General features: G+C 36.0%; 3 protein-coding genes across 11 annotated transcripts in view; 1 reads left to right on the forward strand and 2 right to left on the reverse strand.

Moving 5' to 3' along the window:
- slc9a8 (solute carrier family 9 member 8) overlaps window positions 1-1444 on the reverse strand; it is a 198944-nt gene extending 197500 nt beyond the window's left edge. For 3 of the 5 annotated variants that reach the window (XM_051880532.1, XM_051880534.1, XM_051880535.1), the window contains exon 1: window positions 1142-1444. In XM_051880532.1, coding sequence (XP_051736492.1) covers window positions 1142-1335 — 194 coding nt within the window. In that variant the 5' untranslated portion in view covers window positions 1336-1444. The remainder of the gene's footprint in view (window positions 1-1141) is intronic. The other 2 variants (XM_051880530.1, XM_051880531.1) reach the window with 1 other exon arrangement.
- The window catches only part of LOC127505175 (uncharacterized), a 456255-nt gene that overhangs the window by 385164 nt on the left and 56585 nt on the right, over window positions 1-14506 (reverse strand). The gene's annotated exons all lie outside the window — the stretch shown is intronic.
- The window catches only part of b4galt5 (UDP-Gal:betaGlcNAc beta 1,4- galactosyltransferase, polypeptide 5), a 198397-nt gene that overhangs the window by 157640 nt on the left and 26251 nt on the right, over window positions 1-14506 (forward strand). Inside the window, exon 1 of one of the 5 annotated variants that reach the window (XM_051880567.1) lies at window positions 2269-2662. The exons of the other annotated variants lie outside the window; for them this stretch is intronic. Within the exon in view, the coding sequence (XP_051736527.1) occupies window positions 2557-2662 (106 nt within the window). The 5' untranslated portion in view covers window positions 2269-2556. Of the gene's footprint in view, window positions 1-2268; window positions 2663-14506 lie in introns of those variants that run through there. 5 annotated transcript variants of the gene reach the window in all.

The raw sequence follows: 14506 nt of genomic DNA on the forward strand, positions 1-14506 counted from the left end.
GCTAAGGAGAAAAAGAACTGGACAGTGAACAGTGGTCGAAAATCCTCTTTTCAGATAAAAGTAAATTTTGCATTTCATGTTGAAATCATGGTCCCAGAGTCTGAAGGAAGACTGGAGAGGCACAGAATCCAAGCTGCTTGAAGTCTAGTGTGAAGTTTCTGAAGTCAGTAATGATTTGGGGGGGCCGTGACATCTGCTGGTGTTGGTCCATTGTGTTTTATCAAGTGCAAAGTCAATGCAGCCATCTTCCAGGAGATTTTGGAGCACTTTATGCTTCCATCTGCTGACAAGCTTTATGGAGATGCTGATTTCCTTTTCCAGCAGGACTTTAGCATCTGCCCACAGTGCAAAAACCACTTCCAAGTGGTTTGCTGACCATGATATTACTGTGCTTTATTGGCCAGCCAATATGCCTGACCTGAATCTATGGGATATTTTCAAGAGAAAGATGAGAAACAGTCGATCCAACAATATACAGATGATCTGAAGGCTCAAGAGTGCCTCAGCAGTGCCACAGGCTGATCACTTCCATGCCACACTTCACTGATGCAGTAATTTGTGCTAGGAGCAAGTCATTTGCTGTAATATGTCCTGCCGATCAAGTATTGAGTGCACAAAAGAACATACTTTAAAGAACTTGAACTTTTCTGTTTTGCAAATCCATTTTTTGATTGATCTTAGGAAATATTCTAATATTTTGAAATACTGGATTTTGGACTTTCATGAGCTGTACGCTCTAACCATCAAAATTTAAAAAAAAAACTTTTGAAATGTTTTACTTTACATGTGGGGAATCTAGAATATATGAAAGTTTAATTTTTAAAAATAATTTATAATAAAAAAATGAACTTTTTGATGATATTCTAATTATATGACCAGCACCTGTATACTGTGGCAGTATCGAGGTACAGTGATCGTATCAGGTGGTAATACCATGGTACTTTGACATATGCCATGATACTGGTTACTAAATTAATTTGCAACACCAGAGTACTATGACATATTTTGTTCTTACATAGTAATGATAAACATATGTTACTGAATATTCGCCACTGTACGCTACATCACAGCTGTCAATCAATCACTCACTCTTTCTGCTGTTAAACAGCGAGCAAACCGATTATATGTGATACAGTAATACCTGATCAACTGTTCTGCGTGTCCAACAGTAGTTTTCTGATCCAGTAAATCACTGTCAGCTTTATTATTCGCATGTTCTTGACCGTGTGTCTGATCATCTGCCGCAGCAAACCGCCCGAGATCAGCCGTCAATATAATTAATAACACACTGATTACAGCAGCTCGATTACTGACACTCATCGTGCTTATAAACATAAATAATCATTAGACGTAAGGAAAAATCGCAAAATTAAACCCGTGTCGCCACAATCCATGATTCGCAGAGTAAATATAACGTCATCATTATTTACCCGGAAGTTCTGGGAAATGTAGTTTAAATTTGTAGTTTTACCCTCCGGGTATTTTCAATGGCATAAAACGTATATATCGGGTGTTTATATTCACATAGTCTACATATTGTACGATGCACAAAATATATGAATTATCGTAGAAAAACAATTGTAGTTTAAGAAACTGAGCTGCTGGCCTCACATTGCAGCGATGGGTTCTGGGAGTTATAGTTCATAAGGTGGGCGTGTCTACAATGCGCATTTCTGTGATGCATCAGCTTGGAATGAAAGGTTTCATGCCATTAGTTTATCTCTCTCTCTCTCTCCCTCTCTCTCTCTCTCTCTCTCTCTCTCTCTCTGTGTGTGTGTGTGTGTGTGTGTGTGTGTGTGTGTGTGTAGCCTAACTATATAAACTGGATCTCATACACTGCTTCAATTTGCAGTACAGTCATTGATATATATAGGCTATTAATAGGCTACATTGTTCTGTTTTATTCTATTCCATTTTATTTGATGTTCTTTTTAAGCTCTGTTCTATTATATTCGCGGTGTCGATGTTCAGAAGGACAGATGGATCGCTCTTGTGAAGGTTTTTTTTTTTTTTTTTTAGCTAGACTCATACTATAAATAATATCCAAATGCATTAATGGGTCTATTATATCGGCGGCATTAAATTAGCCCTCTGCGATCGATACGCGCATTTATACTGTACCTGTCTGTCGGTTTCACAGCCTTTGACGAAAGTGGACCATGAGTGCAGCGTTTCCGTTACGTAATCATGTAAAGTCATGCATAGTAATTTTCACACACTCCCTTCTTTGCTGACGGTCCCTTTTATTGCCCTGATATGTGCGTAACGCAAGTCCCATGCGCTTCCATTCATTAGCAGCGCTCAGGAGGGTGTGTGAGTGAGTGAGTGAGTGAGTGAGTGTGTGTGTGCGCGCGCGCGCTGTCCCTGACCAATACATACAGATACACGGGATGGAGATGATGAGACTCTACTAGGACGAGTGAACCTTCTAGATTGGATAAATTTTGGGATCGGATCTGAATCAGCGTGTTTGCGCTAGGACTCTCCATCTGGGTCTATTAACGGGACATATCTGCCTATATAGCATATAGAAGAATATCTGCGTCTCTTTATATAATGCCGACACATATAAGATTTCGGAGAAGGTCATTTCTCGGGCTTTTATTTCTCTTCTCGCTCTCCACTTCTGCACTGTACTTCATCTATTCAGCTCCTGGAATAGGTAAGGTGACATTTAGTTTTATAATACTGAATAACATCTACTCTGAATACATGTGGTGATGTGGGTGACATCTGGTGTATGATTATTTAGGCTGGTCTGTGTTTTTATATAGTCAGATTTCTCATCTGATAGGCTAATGATCATACGATAGAAACGATGTTTTAATTAGTCATTGAATAGCCTAATTGTTTTCGTTTTTAATTTATTGTGAATGATAGGCTATTATGTAATATAGGCTATGAGCGAGCGGTTATTTGTGTTTGGTTATTTGCACATTCTGTCAAGACTTCCTATCAAATCATGCCGTTTACTGTGGTAAGCATGTATGGAGATCTCCGTTTATAGAGAACATACATAGCAAAAATAAGACCCGTCTGGTTGAATTGCGCTTTTATCTTTTTTGGACCGTTGAACTTTGTTTAGCCTATAGATTGTGCTCAAGTAAAATTATGAATTGTGCTACTAATGTATATTCGTCCTTTCCGGGTGCGTTCGCTTGGACGGGCACACCACACAGTTTTTGGTAAGTCCCGCCCCCAAGACGCGCCTTCCCGGTAGCGGAATTACAGTCCTACGACTGCATGCTTCGGTAATGAATATTTCATTAGGACATGCTGACGTTGCTTTATTAACTTCTACTGGAGGAAGAACTGAATCGTAAATTTTAATAGCCTACTACAAGCCGTAGCAGGATTTGTAAATGTCGATTCGCGATTAGCTTTAGATAATTCTTAAATAATGCAGTAGCTATCAAACATTCACATTATTACGTCATGTAATGCTTAAAAGATTATTTAATATAGCTATACATGAATAACATTAGCATGAATTATAAAACTGTATATTTTATATGTATAATGTATATTTTATACAAATTAAAACTGTATATAAAGCCATATGACTTAATCTATTCATGTAAAGAGGTGTATATATTAGGTATAAGTGAGTGAGAGAATAAAACAGTTCTTAGTAGGCTACTGAACATTGAGACAAAATTGGAGGAATTGCAAAGCTGTGTTTTGTGTCACAACAGATCAAGTGAATATAGTGCAACTTCAGACAGGAGCCCGGTGTGGTCAAGTGTGTTATTACTGTGTGCCAAACTGTGAACTTTTTAACTTGATATGAAAAAAGTTGTTTTTTTGTTTTGAACCAAAAATTTCCCTACATCGCTTTATCATTTCACCTCTATGCCTTGTTCTGATTTTTTTTTCCAGCTTATTATGTAAATTTGCTTAATTATTAATGAAGTCACTTTAGGAACTATTTTAGCTTCCTTTTCCTCCATGGGAATTTCCTCTCATAGTAGAAGAACAAGGACCAGTAATTCTAGTATGTTAATAATGAATGAAAAGTGCAGAAACTGCATTTGACTTGGACTGCACTGATGTGTGTAGAGCATGAAACAGGAATACCCTCTTCTGGAAGGGAAACACAGGAAATGTCAAGCCCCAGTGTGTTTCTAGTGATGGTGGGGCAAATTTTGGCTTTGGCACTAGATGAAATAAAAAGATAGCTCTTCTTTGGAAACCAGTGATTTTGGGTTATCTTCACCCAGGAAATAAACCTTAGGAATATGTCGATAAAATTCTTTTAAAAGTATCAGTTTTTGTGTTCATGTAGATCGGATATATTTACTGTGATGTAAATCTAATCTTAGAGGCATGCTTTAGTTTTTCAAAACTGAAAATCATTTACTTTCCTTCAAGTCATTCCAAACCTATAAGACTTCCTTTAGGTCTTCGGAACACAAATTAAGATATTTTTTATATTCTCTCATCATCTCATCAACGTACATACATAGAGCACTCAAATATGGTCAACAAGCTAAACCGTAATTCTGTGACATGCAAAAACAAAGCTCACTGATTATTGCGGAAACTTAAACATGATTGTGTAATGTTAGGAAACACCTGACTGGTTTTCACGCATCAAAAAAAAAAAAAAAAAAAAAAAAAATGCATACTTGAGCTTCCGTTTACCATATTTGATGTGCTGTAAATGTGTGCAGATCAGTTTTTAATATGCAAATAAGAGCCTAATTTAAATCTGTTCATCATATAAAATGATCAGGTTAAATCGTCGATTCATACGGATTACTTTTACGATGCCATTATGAACTTTTTGAAGCTTGAAAATGTTGATCACGTGGACTTTCAGTGGATGGACAAAAATTATGAGGGAGTATTAAAAATGTCTTTATTAGTGTTCCAAAGATGAATGACAGTCTTATGGGTTTGCAACTACATGAGAGTGAGTAAATTATATAATTTTCATTTTTGTGTGAAACCTTTAAGCCTTATTTGGTAATACAAATTTGAGTGAGTAAAACAGATTTGAATGAGCTATAGACTTTAGTAAGATTCCTCATCAACAGAAATAAACATCTGTTGTAGGTGTTTTTTGCATCAACATACTTCTAAGCTTTTTCAAACCTACAAAAAAAAAAAAAAAAAAAAAAAAAAAAAAAAAAAAAAAACACCCAACAACAGAATATACACTCACTCCCTATCTAGCCACAAACCAGGAGAAAACAGGAGATTACAAAATAAAATGGCACCCACCTCCCTACAGTTCCCAACTGATGATGAAACAAAACAGACAATCAGATGAATAACAACTTAAAAAGGTAAAACAAAGAAATAAGGTACTTCGTCACAACAAAACAGAACTCTTAGCTTAGGAGTTTAACAGGACTAAAGCATTCAATAGAAAGCAAGCAGCTAAAGCAACAGCATTTTAGGCCAAAGGGGAAAAATGCAAACAACCATACAGTTCCAAAAAGGATGCACCACAGCTTCAACGACTCGACTGGACTGGACTGGACTGGACACAGATCATGCTCTGGAGAAAGATTCTCATCAGTCAAGAGTTGTGCTCTGCTTTTATGCTGCTTCTTACAGCAGGTACAGCTGGGGGCGCAATCAGCTACCTGCCAGAGTGAAAGAGTGTGAGGAGCCAGAGAGAGCCAGAAACACAGTGGAAAACAAAAAGCAACCAAACAGCATTGTCATCTATACAAAGAAAAAACTTTTTTTTGCATCATTGTCGTGTAAACGTACCCTGAAACAAGGGTATAAATACACTGGGTAAGGAGGCTAACCAGGAACAGGTGAAGGTGATTAGTCCTCATGGTAACTAACAAGGGAAACTATGGAGACTGGCTGCGTCCAAAACAGCATAGCTACTCTCTTGCATAGGTATTTATTTTGAACAAGTAATACTTTACGACTGCTAAAAAGTATGTTCTCTATACAGTAGTATGAATGTGTGCAGTATAAATGTAATCCGGATGTACTACATTCTCCATGTTGTCAATGTCATTGTTGTCATTGAACTACCAGTGTCAGTTGCGTTTCTTCACTGCCATTCACAAATCCTCTCCCGTGGCCTCGTGGGATAGTAAAGTGTCCATTGTATGCACACTTCACCATTTTGCCAGAAGTAGTAGTGCCTACTCTTATATGAGTACTGTGAATTCGGACATACTTTTTTGTCTCATACTGAAGAATGCAATTTCAGATGCAGCCGAAGACAAACAGGAACAAACCACAGGAAGAGAGCATAGGCACAGCAAGACAAAGGAACATCAAAATAAAGTTCCTGAAACATAAATAACAGGAGAATCATGTCAGTCACCTTGGCTTATTAACAAAGGGGTTGGTTACCCTCTTAGGTCAGTTCTTAGGTCATTTCTAATTCGCTGACAGTCTTGTCAAAGTATAACTGTTTTCAAATACTATACCTTTATTTCATTGCATGCAGACTGATGTCCTTGGCCATGCAAAATTAAAGACAACTTTGTTTCTTCTGAATTTTGACACATATGTGAGTATAGCAGATTAAAAAAGAAAAAATGTAGGCAAGAACTTGGTTCAGTGTTGATTGAATGTTGAGATATGGCTGTTGGAGGCAGATGAATGTGAGCTTGCAGGGGTGGGATTTAAGTGGACTAAATGATTGGAGAAGTCCTGCATACAGTATACATCACCAGAGAGAAGATACAATTTTGACATTTTGTTAAAAAATTATGGGGTAATTATAAGATACTGTTTACAATAAGATCTTTAAAATGCATTTAAGAAAAAGATAGGATAGTGTGAATTTTCATTTCATGTTGATATCATTACATTTTGAAAAGGACAATGCCGAGAATTCAGTGCATCAGGAATTAGATGCAACTGACCTCAATTTGGCTAAATGCACACAATAAGAGTGCTGTGTATCTCTCTATATTTGTCTCAATGAGAAATGCAGTGGATCCATGGAGATACATGTCTCGTGTCCCCATGGAAACGACCCCCTGAGGGGTATTTAATGCTTGTCAAGGGAGTTAAGTTCGTAGGTCACTGAATTCAGTAAACCACTTACTGCTCATTTCACACATGCCGAGGCTCATGGGAGGGATCGCAGGCCACAGATGTGTCTGATTGCTGGAGTTTCTTGAAATTAACCTAGAGAAAATCCTGCTAGAGCTCACTAGAGCACAGATCCTATTTATAGACGTGGACCCCATGGAAACCCAGGTGCCTCCGTTCGTCCTCTGAGGAAGCCAGTGACTGCCAGATGGAAGACAAAAGAGGAAGAGAAATTGTCTTTCTGCAGGACTGCCTTTATTCCAATGCTGAATGTCCAGTTAAGCTGCAAAAAGAGTAAGATCTGGGGATTGGAGAAACAATGGAATACATCTGACATAATCCTGATGTTCATGAAATCATTGTTGAAATTGTTGAGCAGTGTCTATAATCCATGACTACAGGATTAGATCCAATGACTCCCATGAGATGATGCTCCTATGTGAGATTATGCCGACATGTTCCTGAATCAACATCATTGTTGGTCCTGGAAAAACATTCCCAATAACCAAATCAGATTTTAGGGTTAGGGTAAGTGACTGTGTTGGATTTTATCCATAATTGTTTTTCCTTTTCATTTTGTCTGAGGATGTTTGAGGGAAGTGTTCCAACACATCCCTTAAAATGAATTTGTTTCATTTTCTTTTGTATTGTACTTACCAAAACTAATTGTGTGGAGTTGTCCTTAATTTAAGTTAATTGAACAAACGTATTGTTTAACTAAACAATTTTAACTACTTAAGTGCAGTTTCATTCATCATTATATGCAATGTATAGAATGAATAATAAGTAGAGACTGCTGTTAGTACTGGCATTAGTATAGTTATTATTCACTGAGTGAAGCAACTCAACTTACACAATAACTATAGCTGCTCACACATATACGTATACATACAGCTACTCAGAGCCTAACCACAAAGGCCAATCTTCAGCATAACTTTCAAAAGCATTACAGAAACTCTTTGAATTGTCCAACATAACTAAACATTAAAAACTAACATGTCTTTCCTTTTACTCAAAAACACATACAATAACACCTAATGCAGTTCCAAAGCATGCTGGGAACTACAGATCTACTGCCTGGTTAGTTATGTAAAAAAAAAAAAAAAAAAATTAATGTAGTCCCAACGCAAATTAAGTAAACTTCAGTTTTAAATATATTAGTGGATTGACCGAAATGAAATTAAGTACTCTGGCAAATCCTTTTGATCCCAGTATACATTAACCCACCTATTATCAAAAATCATTTTAGTAAACAAAACAAAACATTTTCTTATGACCTTACGTGAATTCTTTTGACAACATACATCATGAAATATAATCATATCTGGGTAACAGGTGAATTATAGCTACAATTAGCATCAAGCTACACATGACAATTTATGAGACTGATACTATGCTTTTACTCAGAACTCACTGTAAACCATGATTGAGTGTTTGTAATAACTTTTAATAATTTGCAATACATTGTGGATTTTGGTCACATGATGAGGCAGAAATGTTATTATTTGTAGCATTTTAGAATAAGCTAATCGCTACACCTGCTTAGAATTTCTTATGTAAAAATCCCAACATGTTCTCCAACCAATACACCTATATAGGTCATTTGTCATTAATGTAGTCATTAATGAGTAAAAAACGAGTTTTGCTAAATAAAAAAAAGAGTTTTGCTAAATGGAAATAGGACAAATGCTGTAAAAAGTCCACACATTGCATTTAAATGAACACGCATTTATATATATATATATATATATATATATATATATATATATATATATAATATATTATATATGATTGGTAACGACAGTCATGCGTCATTTCATGACGACAGACGTAACACGACACTGTCATTATTTTTACGCCAGCTAGAGGGCGCATGACTTTAAAAAGTAAATAAAGGTCGTAATAAGGTGGTTGAAAAACGACCTATAGGGTCGTTTTTTATTTTTTGGAGGACAGTCTGAAAAATCCTTTCTTAAAATAGCTCAATAGCCCACATGAAAACAACATACAAATCATATGCTGCCGTAATTGTGTGTTTATTAGCTGTGTTAAAATGTTTCTCTGGGTTTGTATGTACGGAACAAAACGCGGAAGTTTAGTGGAAGTTTGTCATCGGAAGAGAAGGGCGGGTAATTCAGAAAACTAATATGAATTCAGAAAACTAATAGACTAATTAATATTCTGTTTAAAGAAATACAAACTAAACATGTAAATATACCCTAATATTCACAAAGGCGCACATGCAAAGTCAGAAATTTGAGGAGAAAATATGCAAATACCAATTCTGTGGGGTGGAACAGAAAAGTAATAAAACAAGTGGTGTAACGGACTACTGCTGGCTGGGAGTAATAATATTACTCTTGAAAGGAGTAATGAGTAATGAGTAATAAATTACACTTTTTGAGTAACAAGCCCAAAACTGATGGTGACCTTCTGTCAGTTTGTAGAAAACTAGGTTGAAGGTGATTCATCAAACCACATTGTGTGTTCCACTGCACAAGATCCAGGTTATGCTGCCCTTACCTATGTTATGCTTTTGTCTTTCTGAATGCTTTATGCACTATATACCTAGCCAAGAGAGCTAAAACCAGCCTGGTGCATGCAAAACCACCGCAAACAGATACACAGGTCACAATTCAAAGGTGGGCTTGAAAATACATCTGTGGCTGCATGATCATTATCATCATGTAGTTCCTGTTTGTTTCCTTTTCCAGAAGTTATTATGAGTGGCTGCTATAGGTGAAATGTTAAGGTGTTGCTGGGCTGTATTTGTGGTTGCTTACTGAGTACTGACCCAAGTCAAAAGAGCAGATCCCTCAATGATATTCTGGTGTAAAAGTGAGAACCTGCAATTGTTACCTTGAAGAGCGATTTTTAACTGATTTAATAAAAATGAGTTTTGTTGGTATAAGTTGCATCTGAATTTATGCATGTATGTGAGAAACATTAGTGCTTTTACTATCATGTGTGTGTGACTTTTGCTATTTTGCTCTTCTAGCTTTGTAACCACACATGCATAGTGCATGTGCAGGATGTTCAACACCACAGTCCCCACCAAAAACCTTCTTAGATGAATACTCATTGAGACACATGCAAATGCTGCAAAGCTAGAAATCACTCTTCAGCCTGGAGCCGTGCAGAGACAACATACGTTGAAATATGCATGCACGTCTTCCATGTATGGCGTAAGAAGACGTTTGCAGGATCAGCCCATCTGTGGTTCCAACCTCTCACCATTTAGTTTTATCTTCGTAAAAAGTAATTTATCTCTGAGTCTCTGACATGGTGTGGAAAGTAGTTGCTTAGAGGCAGGGCATTCCAGCTGGTCTCTGGTTAGTGTCATATTTGCATGGCCATTTGTTTACAGAAGATTAGGTCAGATGGAAATGCACCAGGGAGGATAGACAGAGGAAATGTACACCTACAGTTTGGTACGCATGTTAGACAGAGGAAAAAGAAACTGGATATGGATATAGCAATTTATTTAAAGAATTAGTCATTTGTATTACACTCTAATTATCTTGAGAAATTTGAACTGTAGTAGATCGTTTTTTCCAAATGTTTGCTGTGTCATTTGTTCAACAGAAACATGACTGATGTGTCTAGTGAAGGCTGAACCCTTATAGTATCAGTCTGATTCTGATAACCTGTGTTACATTGGTGAAAATGCTCACAGTTGTCAGATATAGGGTGTTATTAACCCTGTGTTGTCCCTGCATTGCAAGCCCACCCACTGGAGCTGCTGTCTAAGGCCCAAGGACAGCCATGTGACACCAAATGCCGTATTAAGAATGGAATTTGGTTAAATTTCAATGGGGGAGGAAGCCGCCACCTTCCTGGTCACTACCTCATGTAATCTCTTTCATTAGCCACGTGAAAAATGACTGAGCTAATCTATTTACTCATTCAGTGATACGATAATCAATAGTCTTATCATCTGTGCATGACCAAGAGAAAAACTGCAGTACATACTCAGACTGTGTGTAAGTCACAAGACTGGCTGTTTATTAGTACTTATAAAGCACATATTAATGCCTTATTCTACATGACCTTATTCTACATTCTTAATCCTACCCAATACCTAAACTTAACCACTACATTACTAACTATTAAGCAGTAAATTAGGAGTTTATTGAGGGAAAAGTTATACAACATAAAGTGTAACATAAACAATCATATGCACATAACTAATTACAAATAAGGAGATGTTGATTAACTTTCCTTAATGGAAAAAAAGAGCAGTGAAAGTGACTGAGGCTGTCAGTCCAACACACTCATAACTGTTTTACATTTTGGCAAATTAGTAGCAAATTTGTACAATCTCATTCATATGTTTTAATACAATCTGCTTTTACGCTGCACTGAGGGTTAGGTTTAGGGGTGGACCTAAATACTTAGGGTTTATCTATATATATATATATAAATCGTTTCTCATGAGATTGGGCTAGTCAGTCATAGAGGTTTGGAACAACATGAGGGTGAGTAAATAATGATAATTTTATTTTTGGTAACCCGATCTCACAGGAAAACATAACTATTTTATGCGGTGGTGATTTTGTATGTGTTAGAGCCATAAACAACATTAAAAATTTTGTAATATTTTTTCTTTATAGCAAGAGTGATTTTGCTTATTAATATACGATATGTATATTTTGTCATTTTTGTATTGTATCATCATGTGACTTTAGTTAGTTTTACGCGTGGTACGTATGCGTTAAGAATTTGAAGAAGAATAAGGAAGAAGGAAGTGATTTGCGCTAGACAGTCTTTTGACTGGAAAAAGTTTTTAAAAATCATGTTTTTGTTATTTTTTGTGCTTGATTAAGTGTAAATAGTTTTTGAGTTTGATTCTTTTGTTCTGTAACTTCACAAAGAAAATGTAAACTGTACACTACACTCTCAGAAAAAAAGGTACAAAAGCTGTCACTGGGGCGGGACGCTTTCAAAAGGTACACCTTTGTACCTGAGTGCATAGTAGTACCTAAATGGTACATATTAGAACCTTTTTATAGGATACATTTTTTTTCTGAGAGGGTATGGTTATGGTTTCATGCATCAAATACTTTGTGCAAGACCCCTGTGGAAATGGCGGAGAGCAGAAAATGGCTCGGCTCACCATTACAGTATGAATTCATATGAAAATAATTTTTATATAATTATTAATTTTATATCATTTTATATGATTTTATATAATATATAATTTTTAGAAAAAAAGGTAAGCGTGAAGGTTCACCTCTATCCCCACCCCTAAACAAAACCATCACTGAGGCATAAGCAGATCATACAAAAATGTACAAATGAGATCATACAAATTCATAAGAATTAGCTACCAACTGGCAAAAAAGAATTGCAATGAGATTGTGTGGTAAAACTATTCTAAGTCGCACTAGTCTTAGACAATCTGCAGGCCAATGTGGAGTTGTGTGCATCCCACATTCATTCTAATTACTTTTAAATAAACTTTTTTCATTGTATGTGTATTAAAATTACACACACGAAAACAGTGTAAAATCTGAAATGTCACAAAGGTTTTTGTGGCTTATACAGATGACAGACAAGGTGTAGTTTATGACGTCACCTCTCTTGCTCTCTTGCACCTGTGTGGGTGTTTACAGGCTGAGACATGCAACATTACTCTCATTTGACTGCTGCTGTTGCACTCAGAAATGAAGAACCTCTAGTCGTACAGGGTGTGTTTGTGCGTCTGATCCAAAAGTTTAATGTTCCAACAGTTCCTGGATCTGTTTCCTTCTAGCCAAATCCTCAAATATTTCTAAAAATAAACAGAGCAGTATCAAAGGGCAATGGTCTGGTCTAAAATGTCTTACTCAGCCTAAATAAAATACGAATACAGCATGCAGTATAGCTATAAACTGCCTGAGGTACCATGTCAGGAAAATGACAAGGAAATAGTATGTGAGCCAAAGCAATAACCAGTTTTATTATGTAACATCCAACCAGATCTCTTAAAAAAAAAAAAAAAAAAGAAAAAGAAAAAAGTTACTTTTTTACGAGACATTTCATTCAAACAAAACGTTGGCAGGAAGATCCACAACTAAACCAAACCCTCGGTGGGGTGTAAGCAGTTGGTACCAAAAAGTACAAATGACATTATAAAATGTCTTATGAATTCACCACTAAATCATGATCAAAACGTTAAATAGTTACAAATTCCCATGAGAGTGTGTTGCAGTCTTGTTTCTTTAGGTCTTATTCAAATTATCATAGGATTAATTTGTGTGAAAAAAAAGTTTTAATTTGTTCTTTGTACTAAATGAATGGGGTATCTAGCTGATCAAATTCAGTATAGTATTTCATTAACACATCATTGCATTGTATTTTTATAAATTTAAGGTAAAAATCCAGTTTTGACTTTTAAATTTGCTCCTTGGATGCTTAAAGTCACCATGAATTCAAAATGGACGATTTGTTTTTTAAATGTAATATAGCAGTGTTTATTATAAATGATCTGTCCATGCACATCATTATTATTTTTTTAATTCACGTACCCCTGTAATCTTGAATCAGAATAACTTCCCCTCCCTCTTGCAGCAACATCTCTTGATGACGAGGGTGGGGCAACCTGTCACTCACATGAGATCCACCAATAGCAAACCACAACCATCCAATCAATTCATTTTTCAAGCCATTTCACTCAGATATACATTACAATAGGGAAGGAAAGACTATCGCAGCTTCCATCTAATGCTCTCTTTAATTTTTAATACTTGGTGCAGAAATATTCTTCTGCTTTGCTTTGTCTTGCATTGACATGTTTATGTTTCCCTCTTGTAGTGTCTGCACAACACTATGTAAGTTATTGGCATCACAGACAGTAGCGTGGAGGGGCACAAGACTAGTCACAGTATCTTGCCAAGCAGATGAGGCCTTTGTCATGTTGTTACAGCAATGGGAACCTCTGTTGATATTGTCGTCATGGCAGCAGGTCTCACAGGCTTACCTTGTCATAATAAAGCAGGAGAAATCAGGTTTTATTCTCCATTTGATTGTATCCATCTGAGAACATCATAGCCTGATCCTAAACTACATGGCATTTATTTCACATTTATTCTTTTACAAGAATAAATGTGGTTATTTCATTTTATTTTATTTTATTTTATTTTATTTTATTTTATTTATAACAGGCCAAAATTATCATATGTCACAGATCACTAAAAATATTTGCTCTTCCTCATAACTATCACGTTTTGCTTGTACGGTACCTAATGAAGTGTAGTACAGTGACTGTTAAGATTTCTAAGTGTTAAGTGTTAATATGTAAATGTGGGCAGTTCATATCTATATATATGTGATATTTACCCCATGGGCTTTTTTTTTTTTTTTTTTTTTTTTTTAATCTTATTAAATTTAGGCTTCATCTTTCATTTTAAATTCTTAAATTTGATCAATAAATTAAATGAGAATAATAAGACTGTCACCAATCAAATTAAATCATTTACACTGAAAAATTACAACTGCATTAAAT

Source organism: Ctenopharyngodon idella, chromosome 22 (assembly GCF_019924925.1).
Source record: "Ctenopharyngodon idella isolate HZGC_01 chromosome 22, HZGC01, whole genome shotgun sequence".
Taxonomy (NCBI): domain Eukaryota; kingdom Metazoa; phylum Chordata; class Actinopteri; order Cypriniformes; family Xenocyprididae; genus Ctenopharyngodon; species Ctenopharyngodon idella.